We start from the raw sequence: 25,507 nt of genomic DNA on the forward strand, positions 1-25,507 counted from the left end.
ATTTGCTGGATGTGAGATGAAATTTCAGAGTTGTTTTGATTTGATTTTTTTTCTTTTACTAGTGATTAGAATCAGTCTTTCCTTTGTTTTTTAAAATTCTTTTTAGAACTATTTTAATTGTTTTAATTCCACACAGATCTTGAATAGTATGCTCTTAGTAGGATTACTCAGTGCAGATATTTTCCACAGTTTCCCAGTTCTCTTAGCTCCTATAACTTTTTTTTGGTATAAAAACGTCAATTTCATGTAAAAAATCATCTATTGGGATAAAAATTCCCACCACCACACCTAGAGATAGTTTTGAAAGGCATCTGATATTGTTGTTGTTTTTTAATGGTACAATCTTTCATTTTCAGTTTGAATATTTACTTTAAGCGTATTGCAGTAAATATTGTAAGATGCTGAGTTAAAACCAATTTTTGCTAAACTGCTTATGAGTTTTCTCAGCATATCTTTCCATTTAGGGAGTTCTGCCTCTATTAAAAAAAATTTTGTTTTGGTTTATTAACTACTGGGTTACTGAGTTTAATGTTTTCTGATTCTGGCTTATGAAGTTTGTTCCCTTAATTCATTTTCCTTTTTTTTTTTTTTACACCAGTAGCAAGTACTTTTGATAATTAATGCTTTATGAATTAAGGGCTAGAAGATCCATTCCCTCTTGTTTTAATTTTTTCCCATTTTTCCCTTGAAATGAATTTTGTTATTTTTTCTAGTTCTATCAAGTAATCTCTTTGTAGTTTGATTGGCATTGTACTTATTTCATAAATTATCTTAGGCATATTGACATTTTTGTTTCATTGGTATAGTTGAACCTTGAACATTGACTATCCTCAAACTATTTGTCATTTGAAAGAATGTTTCATAATCAAATTTGTTATAAATCTTCAATGTATTTTTGTAGATTAATTCCTATATATTTTAATATATTTCATAGATATCTTGAATAGAATTTCCCTCTCTGTTGTTTCCTCATGAATTTTGTTGTTATAGAAAAGCATTGCTAATTTTTTTACTCTTATTTTTTATTCTTCTTTGCTGATTGTCTGAGGTTTTCTAAGTAAACCATTATGTTTTGTTCAAATGGAGTTAATTTGTTCTCCTTTCCCTCCATTTAGGATTTTAATTCTTTTTCTTGTTTCATTGCTATTGTTAACATTTCTAGACTCAGTCTAGTGATTATCTGTGGATTTGTTTTTTTTTTTATTAAGCCCCTAACATTAGAGCTTGATTACTGAGCTTTGTAAATTTATTCCATGTTGTATAGTGGCCCACTAGCTTTTTTGTCCCAGCATTTTTTAAAAATTAGATTTTAAATGCTTTTGACAACATTTAAAGGGATTTTGTCAGCAAGAATAGCATAAAAGATTTAACTTAATTTTGATTTTTCAAATATAGTCATAGCTTCAGAATGCCTTCTTTTTGATTCTTTTTTGCCCCAATAAAGTTCAATTTTGTCCCATAAGAAAATTAATCCATTGAAATTCCTTTGTATTACATCTTGCAGGAGGCAGGACCAACAGTTTTTGTATATACAAGCTAGTTGTATTTTAGAGGTTTATTATATGTTCCATCTCTGCTTTGAGGGACATGAACTTGCTGAGAAATTTGATAATGAATAATGAATCATGTTCTAAAGGAGTTTTATTACAGTTGCTAATGTTAGGAACTAATTGGCATAGTGTATAAATTGTCAGGCCCAAAGTTAGGAAGACTCATCTTTCTGAGTTCAAATCTGACCTCTGTCTCTGGGCAAGTCATTTCACCGTCTCAGTTTCTTCATCTGTAAAATGAACTGGAGAAGGAAATAGCAAACCACTTTAGAATCTTTGACAAAAAAAACAAACAAACAAAAAACCCCAAAATGGGGTCAGAATGAGTCAGATACAACTGAACAACAACAACAATACATCTTGTTATGGAAATCTCAGAATAGAGTCGTATAGGCAATAAACATGGAGTAGAGAAGCACTGGTTTTGTAATGGATAGGATTTGGCATTGGAAGAGTTAGGTTTATATCCCTCTTTTGCCACATCCAAGCTGTTTGAGCTTGAGCCATCTATTTTGTGTGTTTTTAGGCCTTCATCTAAAAAATGGGAGCAATTATATCTGTACTCAGTACTTCAGAGAATCATGAGGATCTAATGAGATAATACATGTTAAATACTTTTTAAACTTTAAAGCACTACATAAATCATCACCATCATTTTCAAAGTTTCCAGAAAAGTAGTATTAATTGTTAGATTATTACTATACCCCCTTCCAACCAAAGGTTAGCAAGAACAATACTCCCAGCTTCTCTTAAGCTATCAATCATCAAGTACTTTAATAGACTTTGTGAAGTTCAAGTTGAACAGATCCTTGCCTTTCCTTAGGGCACTTCCTTTGGTGATACAGATCATAATCTCCTCCCTGCTTTAGTATATAGGCTTCAAATGTTATTATGTCCAACTGTCTCATGATGTCTTTTTACTGCTAGTTTGTTTGCATTTCTGCCAGCAGATCTATCCTCAATGCCTTCCATCACATGCACTTCTAGGAAAATTTCCACAAGTTCTGCCAGAATTTGTCTTCTACTAGCAAAGCCCCTGGGAACTTAAGGTTATCCTCATTCCATCACAATAGGGCTAATGTAAAGGAGAAAAATAGCATACCTGAATAATTGCCTTGCATTACCTTGGCTTCTATAATACAATAACAGGTGGGGACTGTTAATGTGTTTAGAAATTGGAGCTATTGAGCTCCTTGTGTCCCTCCTTCTTTTCATATACCAACAATTAGCCTCCAGTCTAATAGTTTTATTCTACTGTCTGTCAGATATAAAATAATTTTAGTTTTATTGTTATCATCACCAAATTTTCAATCTTAGTTCTACCATTTTTCTTGAAGTTGGTGATAAAAACTTTCCTTTGCTTCTGAATTCTCTACTAAAACTGAGGCTGGTTTTGTTTTTGTTTTTGTTTTTCATTCATAATCATTCACCTCTGTAGTTTCCTATGTGGCTTTAATATTGACATAGGTAATATACAAAAAAATTTGTAGCTGAATGCTTAGGGGACTTCTGAAGCACATGAAGAATAACACTATTGTTGGATATTTAGTTTTTGTGCCTTTGGTGCACTTTTTTGCATGTCTTTAGCACCACAATCCTTAGTATAAAGGAAGGCTATATGGTTTTAAAACTCATTATAAACGAATTGCTGAAAAATGAGAGAGAGACCTGGCAAAGAAAGATAAAATGATTAAACACCATTTAGAGAGATGACCTTCCTCAGAAACAGAAGAGTTTTAAGATATACAACAAAGAGAAGAGTAGAATACTGTGATGTTTAAAATCTAATGTGTGTCCTTACCTGCCCCCTCCCTCCCACTTTTGGGAGGGAAATGGCTAAGATTACTAATAAATTCAGCAAAAGTTTAGGCTTTTAAGTATTTATTAAAGTGTATTAAAGGTTAGTGAAGAAGGGGCAGCTAGGTGGTGCAGTGACCCTGGATTCAGGGGGATCTGAGTTCAAATCCAGCCTCAGACAGTAGACACTTACTAGCTTTGTGACCCTGGGCAAGTCACATGGGCGGGGGTGGAGGGGGGGGAACGGGGACGGGGGACTTAGTGAAGAGAGAGAGGGTGAGAACAGATCTCTTATAGAATGGAAAACCCTAGCTTAGATCTATTCTGTACAGCCAGAGAAAAAACCTTGCCTTTCCCTAGCAGCCCATGTGAAGTTCTGCCACCATGCCAAAGTCTGGGATGAAAAAAGAGGCCAATCCTCAGTGGTTTCTCCCAGAAGCTGTCTGTGAAACAGGAAGCAGGGTTGTCCATACACACAGCTCCAAGCTAATTGGCTGATAGCTTTGATTGACATGATTACAGGCGGTTCTATAGATGCTAAGTCACATGCTTTCTCCTCAGGGCAGAGCTGCCCTGGTTCCCACAATGTCTTTCTCAACAGGGGGTGGCACCCTGATTCTCACAGTAGAGAACATGTGATCAAAGCCTGAAAATATTTTAAAATGTAATGAAAAGAATTTTGCCAACAAGTTTGAAATTAAAAGATGGAAAGAAGTAGCTTAGACATCTAATTCACCAACAGCCATGGCAATGGCAAGCAAGGAATTGATCTCTGTGCCAAATTTATCTGTCTACTTCATACAGATGAAGAAATAACCAGTGTTTAATACAAATATTCATAGTAATGATGAAGAAAAGGAGATGAGCATTAGCCCCAGATACATAGAAGACAAAGTACTATTATTCTTATATATCCATATATCCATCCATCCATACATAATACATATGTGTCTGTGTGTATACACATATATGTATATATCGATATCTATCTATGGGGGAAAGGACTAAAAATCCATCATTCTATAATTATTTGAGACAAGAAAGTGGTGTTTACTTGTTGTTTGGCTGAGAATCTGATTTTATTGCTGTGAGGACTGTGTAGATCATGTCCGTAACTTACAACACCTTGAGCACTAAAAGGTTATGTGACTTACTTGTCTTGGGTAACATAGATGGTATATGTCCAAGGCAGATTTAGAACCTCAGTCTTCCTGAATCCAAGAGTTAGCTATGAGCTGGTGTTTTACATTGCCTTGAAGATCATGTATATCAACCAGAAAAAGTCATTTGAAAAACATTTTGCCCACCAAAAATAATATTACCCCAAAGGTTACTTTAAACAGGAATGATGTGTTTTTAAAAAGTTCCTCCCAGGGGGTGGCTAGATGGCACAGTGGATAAAGCACCGGCCCTGGATTCAGGAGGACCTGAGTTCAAATCTAGCCTCAGACACTTGACACTTACTAGCTGTGTGACCCTCAGTAAGTCACTTAATCCTCATTGTCCCACAAAAAACAAACCAAAAACCCCCATAAAAATAAAATAGTTCCTTGCCTCTCCCAAATTGATAAAAATGGGCACTTTTATCAAAGCGAAATATCTAAATTGACAAATTATCTTTACGTAATATAATGTTTGTCTAACATGGTTTTTCTTCCCCCTTTCTTCTTCTTTTCCCCCAACCCAGGAATGTTGTCTCTGTAATTTGAGAGGTGGTGCACTCAAGCAAACTAAGAACAAGAAGTAAGTGGTAAATTTTTCTTGCTTATAGACTTGGGAATGCATTTCATTTGACTATTTGCTTTATCATCATTAAACCTATTGTTTCAAAGTGTTTTGCCTCTCACGATTAAAAGTTAAATGTCTGCATTTTTCCTGTAACAACTGTTGACATCATTTTAACTTCTGCTAAAGGAGGCAGTACTCATTCTTTCTACTGTGTTAAATGCCTATAATGACTTTCAGATTAGGCCACCTATCCACCCCACCCCAAAAAATCCTGAACTCAAATGATGACAGTATATAGTGAAGGCAATTTTTCATTTGTTTTGAGTTTGACTTATGAGCATGGTGATTTTTTGTTTGTTTGTTTGTTTTTGTTTTTGTTTTTTTAGTGAGGCAACTGGGGCCAAGTGACTTGTCCAGGGTCACACAGCTAGCAAGTGTTAAGTGTCTGAGGCCGGATCTGAACTCAGGCACTCTTGACTCCAGGGCCGGTGCTCCATCCACTGCGCCACCCAGCTGCCCCATGGTGATTTTTAAGAAACATGTAGTATGGGGGCGGCTAGGTGGCGCAGAGGATAGAGCACCAGCCCTGGAGTCAGGAGTGCCTGAGTTCAGATCCGGCCTCAGACACTTAACACTTGCTAGCTGTGTGACCCTGGGCAAGTCACTTGGCCCCAGTTGCCTCACTAAAAAAACAAAAGCAAAAACAAACAAACAAACAAAAAATCACCATGCTCATAAGTCAAACTCAAAACAAATGAAAAATTGCCTTCACTATATACTGTCATCATTTGAGTTCAGGATTTTTTGGGGTGGGGTGGATAGGTGGCCTAATCTGAAAGTCATTATAGGCATTTAACACAGTAGAAAGAATGAAAACAAAAACAAAAACAAAAACAAAAAAAACCCCATGTATTATGGCCAGGTTTCATCAAGAGGCCCTTCATTAATGGTGATGGCAGTTATTTGTCCTATTGTTATATAACTTTCAGGAGAAAGCAAAGAAATGTTAAACCCAGATAAATGTTATTTATCGGATCACAAAATTAAAATAATCATATAGATCAAAATTCTTTATATACCAAAACAATCAGGTTTATGAATTCAAAAAACACTTTGCCAAATATGGATTCAGATTTTTGTTTTTTCTTTTTCATATTTAGTTTTACCTCAATTTCAAAATTATGATTATTTGATCAGGGGTGGCACATGATTTGGGGCAAACTCAAATTTAAGACACATCTTATTCCCATGTTTCAAGAATAAGGGCTTTGGAGGCTTAAGAGTAAAGGGCCCCTTGGTTTGTTTGTGGGGCTGTATGAAGAAATTGGGTTGCTTGTATAAGACTGCTCAGGAGGGGCAGCTAGATGGCACAGTGGATAAAGCACCGGCCCTGGATTCAGAAGTACCTGAGTTCAAATCCGGCCTCAGACACTTAACCACTTACTAGCTGTGTGACCCTGGGCAAGTCACTTAACCCCAATTGCCTCACCAAAAAAAAAAAAAAAAGAAAAAAGACTGCTCAGGAAAGGAAGTCAGCTGAGATTCTATAGAACAGCTATATTTCTTTTATTAATTCACCATTTTTTTGGATAGGTGGGCCCATGTAATGTGTGCAGTTGCCATCCCAGAAGTTCGATTTGTTAATGTCACAGAAAGGACACCAATAGACATTAGCAGAATACCTTTGCAGAGGTTAAAATTGGTGAGTAGAAGAGCTTCATGTATTCCTTACAAATGATTTTCCTAGACTCAAATTTTTTCTATTTTAATACATATTTTATCAGACTCATTGTAAATTTTCAAATTAGATTAAATTTAGAGATTTAAAAATTTACAAATTTGAAAAAAGAGTTATGAGGAATGGACTGTTCCTAGCACGCGCGCGCACACACGCACACACACACACACACACACACACACACACACACACACACACACACCCCTCTCTTTTTTCTGTTGCTTCCTTTCTATTGTCTAGACTTTAGTCTTTTTTTTTAAAAGGGGAAATAACCCTATTCCATTGTCTTGTTCCATAAACAGAAACTTTCTATGAAACAATGTAAGATTTTTTATTATATCTGAGGAATTTCATGTCTTAAGATGAAAGCAGATGATTTCCTGACTACTTCAGAAATTATTTGAGAAAATCATTTCACTGGTTCCCTTTCATGTACTTAACATTGTTACAGCCTTGCAGGGTTGTTAAATTGTACGTCCCTAGACCATTAGCTTAGACTATTATGCTTTTTATTTAGTGAGAATTTTTCCTGCTGTTGAATTTCCTTACTTTAAAATGCAGAAGCCTGTCTTGATAGTTTGTTTAATACTCTGGATTTCTTTAGGTCTTGTCCTATTTAGTCTCCATTTTTAAAACTATATAGAACATTTAAAACTTCTTGGCTATGACTCATTATTTTAGATTGTCACTAAAATTGGACTTAAATATTCTTGACACCTGAATCTCTAGTTGATTCAGTTTGTCTAGTTATCTTGGATATGCTGTACTTGGGGAACAGAATCATAGGACCATAGGAAGTCAAGATCTATTCATCTAGTCAGGTCTTTTTGTTCAAATTTGGCAAATGTGACTAAGTACAACGAAGCACTGTGCCAGTGCTGGTGAAGATATAACATTTTAACAGAACATGCCCTCATCAAGTGTGGCATTTGGCATTATGGTGTGGACACTAATGACAAAAATATTAACAATACCTGATGTATGTGTGTGTGGTCCCATCATGGAATGAGTTACCTTGACTATATAGACAAGGGAAATGATAACAATTTCTCCTTCAGGAGGGGTAGGTAGGAATTCTCTCAGAATCTCCCGTGTTCTTGAACTACTTGAAGAAGGAAATAAAAAGAATTTGGAAATGTTGTTTGAGATGTGTCCAAAGGGTTCTTAATGTCAAAAGGCCAAGTAAACTCTATGGATTGCTATCTTTGCAGCTGGGGAAATGGGAAATATTTAAATCAGACTTTGACTAAGCTGCTTAATTTTTAAAAGAAGCTAATCAAAGTAGATTTGCTCCTTTCCTATGCTATAACGTATATTGGGTGGCTGAGATTTACCTATTTTGTGTCCCTGCCTAAGAATGTGAAACTTTAAGGGACCCTGACAACCCTTATGCTCACCTCAGAAAGAGATGAGTAGTAGATAGAATAATAGAGAGGGAGGGCCCATCCTATCTCTGGTTTAGTGCTATCAGGAGTGGCCCTCCAGAAATTGTCATATAGGTATCACCTGGGAAAGGGTGCAATGCAGATGCTGGATAAACAGGAGAATAGTATCTAGGTGGAAGAGTCTTTCTCTCCTTCCCTTTCCATAAATAGCTTATGGAGAAGTAGGCCTTTTAGAAAGGCCAAGGGTAATAAAGGGAAACAGCAACCAGCCCCTTATGAAGGATCATGCCTTCCTAGAGGTATTGCTATTTCCCCCAATCCTATGTCCTTGTCATTTTCTCTAAGCTTTGCCTTCTATGCTCTTTCAAGACCCCCTGGCATGGATATAGAGGGAGCACATAGGGGAAAGTAGGATGGGATGAGTTGACAATTAATAATAGGATTCTATCCAGCCTCAAGATCTTGATGGACAAGTTCTGGCTGCCTTGTGGAAGGGGAAATTTTTTAGGCCATTATCAGCATAATCTTCTCTGGCAGGGTGATATGGGGGGGGCACTTGAGGCAGTGCAATGAACAAACCTTTATTAAGTATCTGTATGTGCCATGAACTGTGCTAATAGTGGGACCAGAAAAGGAAGAGGGCACTCGAACTTGTGCTTCAGGGTTATATCTTGTTATTGTCAAGAAATACAGAGAAAAGTAGGGTAAGCCTGGTGTCAGGCTGTGTCTAGAAGGATTGAGAGCCCCGCAACTCTCTGCTCCATTGTTTATTCTGTTGTGAGAGGAGAAGTCCAGGAAGGCTCAGTACTGCCAATAGAGGCCAATAGAGGCCAAATTCAAACATTTGCCTGAAAGAGAGCAGGACTAACTGGTAATCCAGAGACCTGGTGTCTAGTCTGTTCCTTGATTTTAAATCTGACCTCTATTTCCTGCTCTGCAAAATGATAGTGTTGGATAAAGAAGTCTCTATAGTCTCTTCCAGATCACATGACCTCCAGATCTGTGATATTTGGGGATCAGTTTGGCTTTGCCTCAGTTCAGCCTCTATTTTAGTAAGAAGTGAAAAAGCTTCAGTTTCTTCTCCTGTTAAATACGGAGTTGGGCTAGATGCTCTCCAAGGTCCCTTCCAGTTCTACCATCATAATTTGAAGGTTTGGGTATGAATTGGTTTTATGTCCCCTTATTCTCTTCCCCAAAAGAATCTATCAAGGGTTACTACTCCACCCCTTCCCCTAATAATAAGGCTTCTTAGATATTAGGACCTAATTTTCTTTTTGTCTTTTTTCTTTTTCTAGCTGAGACTGAGAATAGTATCCTTCAGTCTTTTATTTTTATTTATTTATATATATACACACACACATATATACACACACAGATATATATATACACACACACACATACACCCCCAACCCCTATCATATTACATGTAAAAACTATTTTTAACATTTTTTTTAAGTTTTGAGTTTCATATTCTATCTGTTCCTCCCTACTGCTCTCCATCCCTGAGATAGTAAGCAATCTGTTATAGGTTATACATATGCAGTCATGTAAAACATTTCTATATTAGTCATTTTGTTGGAAGAAAACTCAATCTAAAAAAAGAAAGCAAAAAATAGTATCTGTCAGTCTGTATTCAGATGCCATCATTACTTTCATTTTTTATCATGAGTCTTTTGGGATTGTCTAGGATCATTTTATTGCTGAGAATAGCTAAGTCTTTCATAGTTGTTCATTGTACAATATTGCTATTTTTGTGTACAATGTTCTCCTCGCTCTGCTCACTTTATTCTGAATCAGTTTGTGGAAGTTTTTCCAGGTCTTTCTCAAATCATCCTGCTTGTCATTTCTTAGAGCACAATAATATTAAAACCTAATTTTTAGGGGCAGCTAGGTGGCGCAGTGGATAAAGCACTGGCCTTGGATTCACAAGGACCTGAGTTCAAATGTGGCCTCAGACACTTGACACTTACTAGCTGTGTGACCCTGGGCAAGTCACTTAACCCCAATTGCCTCACCAAAAAAAACAAACAAACAAACAAAAAACTAATTTTTAAGCACAATTAGATAAAATAGGAAACTTCCTAATTGGTCAGTCTTCCAGTGGTTAAGATAGGGAGTGGGAGAAAGCTTCCCTTTTACTCTCGTAGCATTGATTTCTTCCATTTTTGAAATGGAGCCTTTCCCTTCCTTGTCACCAGCCAAACAAGGGCACCTTCAGTGTTGCCTGGCCCCAGATGTTAAAATGGTTCTGCTCCTTTCCCCTGAGATGCCCTTTATTTTATTGCCACATCTTGAAAGAATACATTTCAGGATTAAGGCTAAATACCAGAATAGCTGAGGATGAGTATTGTGTTGGGTAAAACACAAAAACTTGTTTTCAGTGAACAGAACATGACAATCACTGTTGATGATAACTCCTATTTTTTTTGCCATTAAGTTAATAATTTTTTTCTAGAGAAGTTTTATCAAATGCTCTCAAAATAATAAAACTTAATTTCCAGTGCTTGATACATAATAGACACTTAATAAATGTTTATTGATTGGTTGACCATTTCATGCAATGCCTAGATAGGTCACGAATGCCATTGGGTGCTTCTTTAAAGAGATGCATGTTTATTGGGGCAGCTAGGTGGCGCAGTGGATAGAGCACCAGCCCTGGAGTCAGGAGGACCTGAATTCAAATGTGGCCTCAGACTTGGCCTCAGATGCTTGACACTTATTAGCTGTGTGACCCTGGGCAAGACACTTAACCCCAATTATCTCACAACAAAACAAAAGAAACAAGAGATGGGTGTTGAAAAGCACACTCCTTTTTCTCAAGGCTGTTGTAGAGAGAAAGAAGATTTTGCATGGTAGAGTGAAAGGGTTATTATCTTAGTGAAAGAATTTAACTGAATTCAGTGAAATTGGAAGCAGTTTCTCAAAAGCTACTGTTGTAAAGGCAGCATTATAGCACACAGCCTTATTGTGAAGAAGACTATCATGTTGTCTTAATTTGAAATTTCACAACTTATCTCTGTCACGCTTTGTTGATTGCATTCATTCATTTTGAAATTCACAATCATTCCTCTTAACACTTCATTTGTATGGGGTTGCTTCATGGCAGCCATTCTCCATGAAAGCTTCTGTAATGATTTGATATCACTGAGTCCAGGACACTTCCTCCATGGAATGATAGCCAGACGTGGCATGGAATGCGCCAACCAAATTATGTGGTCCCTCCCTAAAAAATTAATGCTTGCATTTGAAAATTCAGAATCATTATTTTAATTATTATGCTTAATTGTGATTGCATATCATGAATTTTTATGGAATTTCCTTGGTCTTTTAAGACGTATTTATAGGTTGTGAATGAATTTGAGGGAAGAAATAGCAATATTTCTAACCACTGGCTGCAGGGAAAAATTAATTTAGTTCTAATGCCTTTTTTTTTTTAAAGTGAGGCAATTGGGGTTAAGTGACTTGCCCAGGGTCACACAGCTAGTAAGTGTTAAGTGTCTGAGGCTGGATTTGAACTCAGGTACTCCTGAATCCAGCACCAGTGCTCTATCCACTGGGCCACCTAGCTGCCCCAGTTCTAATGCTTTTAATAGCTAGTATACCATATTGGTGGTAAAATGAAATTATTTGTAAATTAGTACCATCTTTTTAGGATACCAGGATACCAGAACATCTAAAAGGCAAAGGCAAACTCAGAATCTCATCTTATCCCACCTTCCCTTTTTCCTTAATAGTGACTGTTGTTACAGTCTACTCCTCTAATTTTGAATTTGAGGAATCTAAGGTCCAGAGTAGCCAACTGATTTGCCATTCAATGCCAGGCCCTGTGCTGATAAAAACTTGATCTTTTTTCCTAAAGGAACTTACATAGCCTCTTTGGAAAAATACAGATAACACATATGAAATGATAAAAGAAACGTGCTCTTGTGGGCTCTATCTAGAAGGTGAGAGAAAGGGGATAGCATTGAGGAATGGAGAAGGTGCTAAAGACTTCATAAAGGAGATTGGACTAATTTTAGATTTTGAAGATGAGAAATATTCAAGTATTGCCTAGTTTTTACTAATATCTAAATGTGATATGGGCCAGTTCTCTTCTATGGATGAGCATTTGTAAACCTCATGGATTCCTCCCACCTCACTTTACCCCCTATTTGTGTTCCAGCCAAACTGGAATACTCTGCTTTGAAATATACCTGGTGCTTTCTGGCCTTTTTCTACTTTTGTTTATACTTAAAATGTCCTATGCTCACCATCTTTACCTGTTGTTCAGTTGTTTCAGTCATGTCCAACTCACTGTGACCTTATTTGGGGTTTTCTTGGCAAAGATAGTAGAATGGTTTGCCATTTCCCCCTCCAGCTCATATTACAGATTAGGAAAATGAGGCAAACAGGATTAAGTGACTTGCCCAGGGTCACACAGCTAGGAAATGTCTGAGGCCAGATTTGAACTCTATCTATTACATGACTTAGCTGCCCTGCCCTTGAGGATGCAAACTGTCTTTTTGCCATTATTTGTATATCCAGTGCTTAGCACATAGTAAACACTTAATAAATGCTTGTTGATTGACTGACCTGCCCTTTAAAACACTTCTTTTGTGAAGCCCTTCTTTATGTCTTATTTTGAACCTCTAGTGCATATATTATATAATAATGTATATTGTGTCTTATCTCTCCAGTAGATGGTAATTCCTTAAGGGGTGGGGATCTCAAGCTTAGCTCATCTTTTCTCCAGTGCCTAATTATGCAAAGAGAGGAGGGCAGAGAGGGCTAATGAGTGCAAGAAGGAACTAAATAGGTATCTAAAGAGAAGGGTGTGAAGATGTACTGGCTTCATTCAGTTGAGTCACTGGCTCTTGGGAGGCAAAGTCTGGTAGAAACTTGTTGAGAGTATCAGTAGTATGACATTCCTTGTGATTCATCCTTTGGATCATTCTCGAGGTTAAAATCTCTTTATCTTGCTACCCATGCTGTGGAGATGAAAGATGAATCTTATCAATCCCAAATAGAATTAAAGGGCAGTTTTTAAAAGTTTTTGTGAGTATAAGACAACTTGACTCCTTATGGGGATAAAATGGAAGATAGACGAAAGAAGAATATTAGGTTTTGTCTATCATTTAAAACCCTCCCATATCTATCCCTCCTTTCCTTCAATTCTAGACTTCTTGAATGAATACTGTGCACATAACACTTTCATTCCTTGATCTCATTCCTCCTTCCATAAACACCTGCATTCTAGACTCCATCTACTAGTGAAATTACCTGTTCTCTGTTTCTGAAACATCCTCCCTCACTCTCTCTGAGTTGTATTTCTTTGTCTCCTTTGATTAACAATTCAGATGCCTCAAATCAATTGAATTTATTAAGCACTTAGTATGTACAAATCACTGTGCAGAGAGCTGGGAGATAGTGATACTGAAAAAGAGGAAGCAACAACCCCTTGCTTCAAAGAATTTGCATATTTACCCTTTAATAAAGCCCTCCATGGGTTCTTCCTCCCTGTTTGGATATTATAAAGGACTTGGTGTTAGTAGCTTTCTAATGTGCCTAAAGATTATATCATGTACCATAGCTTTCTTTATTATTGCCTTTGCCTTTTCCCCTTGCTAGATTATAAACTACATGAATCCAAGAATTCTTTCTCATCCACATTCATATCTTTTCCAGCGCCTCCACAATGCTCTTGTATATAGGAATGTTTGATAAATTTTTGATGAATAAATGAAAAAAATTTTTTTAAATTTTCTTTTATTTGAATCCATAATTTGACACTGTTGGCCAATTTTCTCATGGAATTATCTCCTTTTTTGCCTTCTTGACATCACATTTTTCCAGGGTTATCTCTCTAGTCTCTTCTATCTTTGAAGTATCAAACCTCAAATAAAAAAGGATTCCCTGGATACTGACTTCAGAAAACCCCAATTTAGCATTTTAGATTTTGTATTATATTTTTATTTATTTTGTTAAATATTTCCCAATTACCTTTTAATCTGGCATGGGCTTTTGGTGTTCTGTTTTGTACCATCCTCTTCAGTATACTCCTCTGTTTCCCAAGCTTTAACTAGAACTTCTGTGGAGGTGAATTCAAAAATTATATCTTTCTCCATGATTTCCCTTTCTGACCCCAGTCCCATATTTTTAACTGAGTACTAAAAATGTCTCTTGGGATATACCCTGAAAGTTTGTTTAAAACCAAACTCATTCTTCTAACTATTTTAGCTCACTTAAAATATTCTTAAACTATTTCTTTGTCGCATCAAATCTTTATAGAAAACTTTGGATCTTTCATGTACAACATCATACCCTATCTTATCTCTGTACGTGTTGTATCCCCTTACTAGAATATAAGTTCCTTCAGGACAGGAATTGTGCCCCCCCTTTTTTTTTTTTGTCATATAATTCCTAGCAGAGTGCTTTGCACATAAGTGTATGTACCATGTTGAATTGATGGTCATTATCTTCCTAGTCAACTAACTTTAAATCTTGGTGCCATTTCTTCCCTATCATTTGGCCCACAATTTTTTTTTGGGGGGGGGCAGGGCAATGAGGGTTAAATGACTTGCTCAGGGTCACACAGCTAGTAAGTTTCAAGTGTTTGAGGGTAGATTTGAACTCAGGTCCTCCTGAATCCAGGATTGGTGATTTATCCACTGTGCCACCTAGCTGCCCCCCTGGCCCACAAATCTAATGGTTGAACAGTTTTTTTTTTTTAATGGTATATTCTTCTGTATCTATCCCTTTACTTTCTTTTCTCTTTTGCTTCTAGAAATAGGGTTATTACTTTGCATATGGACTATTAGAAGAGCTTCTTCTTCGTTAGGCAAATTACGGCCAGATTGTTTTTCCTAATGTATAATTTTGATCATGACATACCTCTTCATTTATTGAATATTCCTGTATCAGTTGCTCTTACTTTTCTATCGGATCAAATTTAAGATTTGTTATATGTACGTTTAAGGCCTTTTACCACCAAAACAGTATGCTGTAATGCAAGTAAGAATGGACTCTGGGATTCATGAGACATGGGTTCCAGTTCTTTCTCTGGTACTATTTCTGCCTTGTGTAGAAAATTTAACATCATCAGACAATATAAGAGAATTAACTAGATGAAGTGCAAAATTACTTCTGACTCAAAAATTCAAATTCCATCTTTTCCCCCTTTTCTCTATCCAGATTGCTCTTCTCCTTTGTCACCTGAACATACTTTACTCCCACTTCCAGGTTTATGCTGCTACTCTTTACTTACATGAAATTCCCTTTTCTCCACTTCTCAGATGAGCAGATCCCATGGTTCAATGGGAAGAAAACTCTATCACAAGTCAGAGAAGCTCAGGTTAGAATTTTAGCTCAGCCATTTCCTATCTTTGGGACTTTGGGCCAATTACTTCATTTCTCTGGAACTAAGTTTTCACATCTGTAAAATGAGGGGGATGGACAAGATCACCTCTCATGTTCCTTCAGACTTTAAAACTAATTTCGGTGCCACTTCCTTTATGAAATCTTTTCTGATTAATATAGCCCACATAATCTCTAAACAGCTAAGCTTAATGTATTTTCTCAACCAAATATTGGGTTACACAATCTGACAAAAGATGTCTTTTTGTAGTCTTAAAATAAAATTATTTTTCTTTGAAATCAAAACTATCCATGAAGACTAGGGGTAGGTAGTCACTATAAATATAACAATAACTGTCCCTATTGCTCATTTGGCACTTCTGTGTATTGGGGTTTGAGTGTATACATGCCCGTGTATGTGCATGTTTGTATGTATATACATGTGTATTTGTGTCTTGGCTTCCTAGTGTATTTTAGGATCCTTGAAGGTAAAGATTGTATTTTATGCTTTTTAATTCCTGCATAGAGCTACTTATATGATGAATTCTCAGAGGATAGTTTGCCATTTAATTTTTGTCAATTTCAATTTGGTTAGAGAGGGTTTTATGCTGAAAAAATTAGCCAAGAAAGGAGATGAGTCCATGTGGAAAACACTTTACCAATTTTTGTTTCTGCTTTGCTTTCTTTGACTTCTTAACTCCCTTACTACCTTACTCACTGTGAAATAAGAAAAATTTTAATTAAGCATTTGTCCTCAATAATTAAAATATGACAGAAGATACTTAAATTGATTTTTAGCTAGTTAGATATGATTTGACATTTTTGTTCATAAAAGTCTTAAGATGAAGTGAAGAAATCTGTCAGAATACACTTGAAATCTTTACTATACCTAATGAATAGATTCAGAGCAAATCGGTATCTTTATACTTGTTCAAATTCATAGTCTGAAATTGTTTTGCTAATAATCACTCTCATCTTGTGATGTTGCAAAGTATTCAATGTTGTTTGGTCACTATGCACTTCATGTTGCAGAATAGCTTTGTGAACCATTCGAGTTTTATTTCTAAGTAATAGATGATGAGTAATCCATAAATGTACTATAAACATGAGATTGATTAGTTCTCTGAGGCGAATGCCTGAGAGGAAGCATTTGTGTGAATTTTCAGGCCCAGTAATAATTTTTGAGGACTGCGAACTACCCTGCATAGTCTTGTCTTCTATTGGCAAAGGAGTTCTGTGAAAGGAGTTCAGATACTGAAATCATCAGCAATTTTGTTTATGCCTTCATGAATGTTGAAAGCTAGGTTGTTGGCTAGTTTCTGTGATGAGGACAGATTACTCATTCAGCTGAACCAGAGCATCATTGTGACCCAGAGTATTTCCATGTTGTTCACTAGGTGGCGCTGCCCTACCAGTCTCTGAATCGAACCCTTAACGTCCCCATCCCACCTTATCCAAATTAACATCAGAGCTTGTCTACATTATGCTAAAGCAGCTGTATCTGATTATGTTAAGGATATTCCCTAATTCGGCGGCAAGGTGGTAAAAATCAATGCAATGATGTGGAAGTACTGGATTCAATATATTTTTTTATTGTTTCTACTTTTAATTTTTCATTTAAAAAGAATAGTCATCTTGAGTAAGTCGCAGACATCCTAATTTATTCACATATACATGAGAAAAGCAACAACATACTAACTTTTTGCTGCAGGTGATTGGGCAGAGTAACTAAAACTGTTGTAAGGATCAAATTCTAAATTAAAAAGCTTATTAATAGCAGTAACAAATATTTTCTTGAGCTATTTTAGTGTTTTTTTTTTCTGTTGCTCTTTTGTTCAGGAATATACCATGTAACTTTTGTAAAGCAATTAAAAAAAAAACTATCTCCCCAAGAATATGCAACGATAACATGATGAAAAGTATTTGTTTAAATTAGCAGATTTTTCTTATTTGTATTTACAATGACAAAATAAAAATACACTAATCGTGTATTACAGAATGATGAAAATAAAGTAGATGCAGTGCCTGTTTGCCCTCAGGAAGTTAGATTCCAAAACGATAGTTTCCATGAATAGCCTGAATCCTACCTAGCTTGTTAATGTCCAGTGGCCCTATCAAATATTAATAACAAAATAAGACTGGAGTTCATACTCTTTGAGGAATAAAATGAACATTAATAATAGGGAAGCCTGATGTGACTGAGCTTTTAATGCAGTTTTTTGCCTGATGTTTTATTTATACTGCTGATCATTTCACATACTTTAATCAATGGTTCTTTTTATTTTTCTGTGCCCCAATACTTTTTAAGATAAGAATACAGTACCTAGAATTGAAAACACAAAAGATATAACTGAATAATAACAATAAAAGGAGGTTCATGATTACCTCTTTTGTGTATATAGTAACTGACTGATTCAGTACCTGTAATAATTTCCATCCAATCAAGTTATTCTTTCTTTTGTTTTTTAAAAATATTCAGGCCTTGTGCAAAGTTCTGGAGCACAGAAAAGTTCTGGAGCATCTTAGTGGCAAGTAATTGTGACCCATAACTAGCAAATACCAGAAATTACTAAACAGGCCAAAAGACTGCATAATGTTATCTTGCTGGACAAAGGAGATGGCTTAAATTGAACAAGGACAGAGCTAGATGTATGCATGCTAAAAGGATGTAAAGGATCCATTTTTTTCTCCAGCTTGAATGTTATCATAATTGAGTGATACCTAATCTAGTATATTTTGCATTAGGTTCCATACCAGCTAACTGTAGTGAATTCTTTCTGCTGTGAGAGACTACTATACTAGTGACTCCTTAAACTATTTTTTTATTTTTGGTGAGGCAATTGGGGTTAAGTGACTTGTCCAGGGTCACACAGCTAGTACATGTCAAGTGTCTGAGGCTAGATTTGAACTCAGGTCCTCCTGAATCCAGGGCCAGTGCTCTATCCACTGCACCATCTAGCTGCCCCTCCTTAAACTATTAAGGTGAGGCAGCACTGCCCTTAAAGGTATGCAGAATTAATGGTCTCTTTTATGAGGTGATTTGAAGGACAGTGAGATGTTCATTTTTTCTAGAATAGCATTCCACAGCCATAACACCATCACTGTCATGTATCATAATGCCTCAAGTTCTTCCGTTAGCGATTAAAGCATCCTATTTTTTAAATGAAAATACCCTTGAGCAACTGAATGTGAATGAATTAGGCAAATTATATTTTCCATGACAAGAATGGAGACAGTCAGAAAACAAGGGTACTTTGAGTAAATGAGGATATAGGGAAAGAAAGACATATACACATAGTTATATATACACATACATACACACATACACATGTACACAGATAGGCATGCCTGCATACAGACAGACAGATGGATAGTTCATCCGTTTTCATGTCTGACTTCACAACTCTGTGGACCTTAGGTAAAAGTACAGAAAAGGAGAGAGAATATATACAAAAATTTCATTAGGATACCCAATTCTCATTTTTTTTGTATTGAGAGAAAATGCACTTAAAATTGAGAAGAGAATGCTGAGAGGGGGGATGTATGGGATAAAAGGAGGGCAAAAAGGAAGAGGCATCATGGGAACAGTTTAGTAGAGAAAAGTTGAAAATGATACCAGTAAGAAAAACACAAGATTAAAGAAAATTTACAGATCTGTTTATAGAATTGTGCCCAATCAGCAGGACTACCAAGTTTAGTACTACCTCTGTGTGTGCACTATTTTTTGAACCATTTTGTAATATCTCCAGGCCCTTGTCCACAGGTAACTAATATTTTTGTTTTCTCTTTGCCCACTTGTTAACTTGGTAAATATTAAATCCAACACTAGCCAGCTTGCTCACACCTACATAAATACCATGTGACATTTCCTACAAAATACTCTTCTTCCTATTAATTAAACAGACTTTAAACAATATTATCTTTGTACTAGTTTTCAAAATATCATGTGTCAATTCAGTATAAACCTTATTGTTCACCCTGCCTACAAGGCCTGAATATTATATTTTAACTGAATACTCAGGCATGTATGGCAAGCTTTCCCATAATGTACCATTTGTTTCTTTATCTGTAGAACTTTCTATTATTTTTACATTTGAAATCCTATTTCTGCTGCAGAATTGAAGTAGGAATGAATTTTGGAATAGCTGGAGTTGCCCCTAGGCATTTGATGACCTCAAATTTATATTTGACAAGTCAACAGAGTATAAGCACAAGTGTACTCTGAGTGAGGAACATTATTTTGAAAAGGAATTTACACTGCTATGATGACTGATCTACAAGTCTTTCAGTATCTGGCTGAAACTATACTATTCTGTTTGGATGCTTCTATACACTTTAAAATTTGTACCTGAAGGCAAATAATAGTGAGCTTGAAAGCCAAAGATTATAGTTTTGAAAGGTACATCAATTCTGAAAATAGAGTGGTTTCACAGTGGTATTCCAAGAGAAGAGTTGAATCAAAGGAGAAAAAAAAAGTAATCTTTCTACTTCTACAAAGAAGGCACTTGTTCAGTTGCTAACTGGTGTGTGTTAGACTTGCTAAAAGTAGAATTATATAAAGATAAGGATCGGGTTTTCCTTCTGAGTCTTAATATTACTATCAGACTCATTTAGTTAATTTTACACCTATGTTAGGGGATAACTCCAGCTTTCCTTTCCCAGAGGAATGAAGATCTGTATTTGAAAACGCCACTGTTAATGCATTTCTGGAAATGTAGACATATTGATTACCTTTCAGCACATATAAAAAATGTTATACAGGCAATCAAGAAAAGTCATTATGTTCCCCATTACCTGATACTGATTTATCCACATTCCTACTTTTATTTATTTATTTTTTGCAAAGCTATAGATAAATGCTAAGAAATAATGAGCAGAGACAGACATAAGCAATCTTTGTGGTTTTAACATTGTTGAGGAGATGCCTGTAAATATCATTGATTCTTTTTTTCCCTAAATAATAGAACAGGAAGAATAGGAAGAGAGTACAAATAATGAAATAATTGCTTACTGTCATAATTTATAAGACCAGTTAAAAGTTTACTAACCCATTAAGATTACGTTGTCCAAATTATAAACACACGCGCACACACACACACACACACACACACACACACACACATCTCTATCTTTGTGAGATTTTTAATAAGAGTTGTATAAAAAAAGTACATTACCAGCTGTATGGTCCTTACTGTCAGAATGATTTGCTACAGTGACAAGATCCTATTGCAAGCTGTCAAATTTGTATATTGCTGTAATACCAAACCATAAAATCCTTTGAGTAAAATGGAAAATGTCAGAAATGCATGACTACAAATAATACTTTCTGAAGATTGTGGATGTCTATAGGAGAAATTGTGCAAGTGTATAAAGTGTTATCTTGTTACTATAGATTTGTTTTCTTATGTACCAGGAAAAACTGCTTGCCCACAGGAAATTGATTTTATACTGTAAGATTTTAATTCTGCAATCTCTCTTTTTTTCATGAATTGTTTAAAAACATTTTTGGTAGGTGGTTTGATAGTCTCTGATTAATGAATAACTGAGAAAAACAGAAGTAATGACGTTTACACCAATTTGCTGTATTGAGATCTTTTTTCGATGGATTTGGAATCAGAGTACATGGACTTGAAGGTGGGGTCTACTGGTTTCTCCGTGTAGTATAAGACCTTGGGCAAGTCACTTAACTTTCTGGGCTTTCGTTTCCTCTATGTAAAATAAGGGATCTGGAAAGGGTCTCTATGGTCCCTCTTAGCTCTCCTATTACTGTTTATGTGTGGAGACTGATCATTAACAATATGGTCTAGTTAAATTGGCTCTTACTTGGGCTGCTGGAGATTATGCACACTGGATTGTTGTTGGCGCATCAAGGCAGCAAACTGGAGCATCATTTTGGCAACATAATGATAAAGATGATGACGATATGTGCCTTGCTAACGTAGCCATAAATAGAACAAGACAAATGGGGCTTTTTTGACCACATTTGTATTTCTTTAGCAGGTAGAAAGAACTGAGTTTAACACCTAGTTAGGAATACTTAAACCAGGAAACTATAAGATGGTGAACTTCTTCTCCCCTCTTCCCACCTTGGTGCTCTGGTTTTGTTTTGCTGCTTCCTCCAGGAGTAGCTTACCCTGAGCAAGGTCCTGAGGTCTCTATCCGTGGACTCAAAAGTTTCTGTTTCTCACCTATGGGGCTGTGACTTAGGATTTGTCTCTGCACAGGTCCAAGACCTCCCCCTAAAGTCCCTTTTCAGACAACTTCAGGCAGCTGAATTTGAGGCACCTTTCTTGCCCTGAGTACTAGAGGTTCTACTTAACACTCTGCATTGCCTTTTCTCTAAGTCTTAGATACTCTAGTGTGGCTTACTGGTGTTCCAAGTTGGGGCTGATAACTTGAGCTAAAAGGGAATGTGATCAACTAATCTCTAGGAAGGAAAATAGGTCACTTACTAAACTTATCTTCCCACTCTTACTCCCTACCATTCCCCAATTCCTTCACCTCCCTCTGTTGTCCAGGGTACAGACCCTTCTCCATTCTGAGCTGGATAGTAGCAGCTACTACCCATAATGGTAGCACAAGTGTCACTGGAGAAATTATCCCTCCTCAGCTCCCTACCCCTTTTCTCATAGTTGTTGGCAGGTACTCTTGTGAAAGTGAGATTTTTAATGAAGTGGGCAGGAGAGCAGGGACCTGTGAGAGCCCCACCTCTGATTATTATTTGTAAATAAAAATGAAATATAAATGAATAAGTAATAATAGATAAAAATATATTCAGCAATATAGGTTGCCAGAGAGTCACCATTGTATTATTGAGCATATTGAGTGTTTGCAGTACTTTGAGACAACCAGACAATAAAAAAGGATTTATTATATACCTACCATGTGTCAGGCACTGTTCTAGGTTCTTGAGATACAAATATACAATGAATGAAAAAAGTCTTACACAGTATCTACTTCTGTAATGGGGAAGATAACTACACATATCAGTGCATACAGAATAAATATAAAGAAAGTAAATGTAGTTTTTGGGAGAGGGAACCAGCTGCATCAGGAAAGGTTTATAGAAAGTGCCACTTGAGCTCCTTGAAGGATGGTAAGGATTCAGTGAAGCAGAGGTGAGGTGGGAGAGGCATTGCAGGCACGAGCGACAGCCAGTACTAGGCACAGAGAAAGAGACAGAGTAAGCTAGGTTGGAAACAGAGGAAGAAGTTTCATGGGGTCACTGAATTCTGGTAAGGGAATAACATCCAATAGCCTGGGAAGATAGATCGGAGCCAAGTTTTTATTTTTGTTTTTGTTTTGTTTTGGTATTTTTTTGTTTGTTTGTTTGTTTTTTGTTTTTGTTTTTTGGGTTTTTTTTGTGAGGCAGTTGGGGTTAAGTGACTTGCCCAGGGTCACACAGCTAGTAAGTGTCAAGTGTCTGAGGCCGGATTTAAACTCAGGTCTTCCTGATTCCAGGGCTGGTGCTCTATCCACTGCACCACCTAGCTGCCCTAGAGCCAAGTTTTGAGGGAATTTAAAAGAGGAATTTATATTTTATGCTAAAAGTGAGAGTGAGCCACTGTTTGAGTACCTGAGTAAGATGGTCAGATCTTTACTTAAGAAAATCACTTTGGGGGCAGTTAGTGGTGCAGTGGATAAAGTACCGGCCCTGGATTCAAGAGGACCTGAGTTCAAATTTGGCCTCAGACACTTGACGCATACTAGCTGTGTGACCCTGGGCAAGTCACTTAACCCTCATTGACCTGTTAAAAAAAAAAAAAGAAATCACTTTGGCAGTAGTATATAGGACATGGCCGGAGTGGGAGAGATTTGAGGAAGGGAGACCAATTAGGAGGCTATTGTCATACTAGGCAAGAGGAAATGAGGACCTGACTAGAGATGCTATAAAGAAGTGGAGGTGGAAATGGTGAGATAGGGCATCTAATTGTATATTTGGCTTGAGGGAGGAGAGTAAAGAGTGGAGGATAATGATGAAGTTTCAGTTTGTGGTTACTAGAAGGATGGTGGGAGTCCTCCCAGAAACAAGGTAGTTTGGGAAAGGGCATAGTTGGGTCTAAGTGAAGGTTTTCTTAAGGATGAAGGAAAGTTGGGCATATTTGAATGTAGTTAGTTAAAAAGGAGCCTGTGGGCTTCCATTTCCTTAGATAGGATGAGGTCGATGATTAGGAGAGAAGGTATGGTTGAAGTTGCATTCTATTTCAGAAGTTGAGAGAGAATAGGATCCAGAGCCCATATTAAGGAGTTGATCTTGGCAAGGAGAAAGGCCATCTCCATGTTAAAGATGGGAGTGGGGGGAGGGGAAAGAGTGGGAGGTAATGTCTCAAGGGGTTTTGAAATTAAAAGAAAGGGAGAAGAGGGCTTCAATTTTCTTAGTAAAAAAGCATGGCCCTCAACTGGGAGAGGTGGAGGCATGAGAGAAATGAAGAGGGAAAACAAAGTTTGGAACAGCTTCTGTGGGGACTGAGATAGGGAATGCATTTTGTGGGGGGAAAAAGCACATCCTTGCTGTAGTGAGGAACCAACTCAAGCTGGAAAACATTAATCTGTAACATATCCAGTTAGCATAATTGTGTGACCTCTTCTAGCTCTATTCAATAGCACATGAAATAGGAGCAGAGGAAGATGAAGGTGGGTGTGTGTATTCCAGGGCTGATATTTGGTAAAGAATGTTCAGTGAAATCTTAATTTTGGTGCCTTCCCTCTTTGAATTATTTCCAGTTTATCCTCTGGATAGCTTGTTTGTTGGCTTGCAGCCTTCCCTATTAGGTTGTGAGCTCCTAAAGGGAAGGGACTATTTTTGCCCCTTTTTGCATTCCCACCACTTTAGTTCAAACTTCTATCACCCCTCACTAGATTATAGCAAAAGCCTTCTAGTCTTTCTGCCTCAAGCTTCTTTTCACTCTCTTCCATCTTTCCCCCCCACAAAGCTATTTTCCTAAAGTACAGGCATGATCATGCCACTCCCATAGTCATTAAACACTAATGGCCCATTCCTACAAACTCCAAGACAACTATTCACCTTTATCTAGTCCTTATTTAATTTTTTTGTCTTTATAATATATAATTATTAGAATAGGTAATGAAAATATCACTCTGAAAATCATATGATGTTATACTTAGAAAATCCTAGAGAATCAACTAAAACTATTTGAAATTATTTACAACTTTTGCATACTTGCAGGATGTGAAATAAATTCTCATAAATCAGATCTAAACAACTGAAAAAATATTAATACCAATTAAACTATCAAAAAATATTTTACAGGGGCAGCTAGGTGGCACAGTGGATAGAGTACCAGCTCTGGAGTCAGGAGTCAGGAGTACCTGAGTTCAAATCCAGCCTCAGACATTTAACACTCACTAGCTGTGTGACTCTGGGCAAGTCACTTAACCCCAATTGCCTCACTAAAAATTTAAAAAAATTTTTTTTACAGATTTAGAAAAAATAATAAATTCATCTGCAAGAACAAAAGTTCAAGGTTATCAAGGGAATTAATGAAAAAATATGACAGATGGTGCTCTAACAGTACTAGATTTCAAACTGTATTATAAAGTGGTAATCAAAATAACCTGGTACTGGCTAAGAAATAGAGAGGTGGATCAGTGGAATAGAATAGGTGCAAATTATAATATAGAAAACTACCATAGTAATCTAGTACATGATAAACCCGAAGATCTAAGCTTTTGGGAAAAAACAACTCATTATTTTACAAAAACTTCTCAGAAAACTTAAAAAACTGTATGGCAGAAACTAGGTATAGACCAACATCTCACAACATATACTAAAATAACATCATAATGGTTACATGATTTGCACATAAAGGGTGATACCATAAGCAAATTAAGAGAGCATGGAAAAGTTTATCTTTAACATTTATGGACAGGGGAAGAATTTAGGACCAAAGAAGATAAAGAGAGCAAAACAAAATGTAAAATAGATAATTTTGATTATATGAAATTTAAAAGTTTTT

The 25,507-nt window shown here is 36.5% G+C and overlaps 1 protein-coding gene across 7 annotated transcripts in view; it reads left to right on the plus strand.

Moving 5' to 3' along the window:
• Positions 1–25,507, plus strand: part of KDM4C (lysine demethylase 4C) — a 430,228-nt gene that overhangs the window by 258,594 nt on the left and 146,127 nt on the right. For all 7 annotated transcript variants that reach the window (XR_006353225.1, XM_043966024.1, XM_043965986.1 and 4 more), the window contains 2 exons: positions 5,035–5,090; positions 6,669–6,777. Coding sequence is in view for 6 of the 7 variants with exons in the window: in XM_043966024.1 (XP_043821959.1) it covers positions 5,035–5,090; positions 6,669–6,777 (165 nt within the window). In the remaining variant the exon portion in view is untranslated. The remainder of the gene's footprint in view (positions 1–5,034; positions 5,091–6,668; positions 6,778–25,507) is intronic.

Source organism: Dromiciops gliroides, chromosome 1, assembly GCF_019393635.1.
Source record: "Dromiciops gliroides isolate mDroGli1 chromosome 1, mDroGli1.pri, whole genome shotgun sequence".
Taxonomy (NCBI): Eukaryota; Metazoa; Chordata; class Mammalia; order Microbiotheria; family Microbiotheriidae; genus Dromiciops; species Dromiciops gliroides.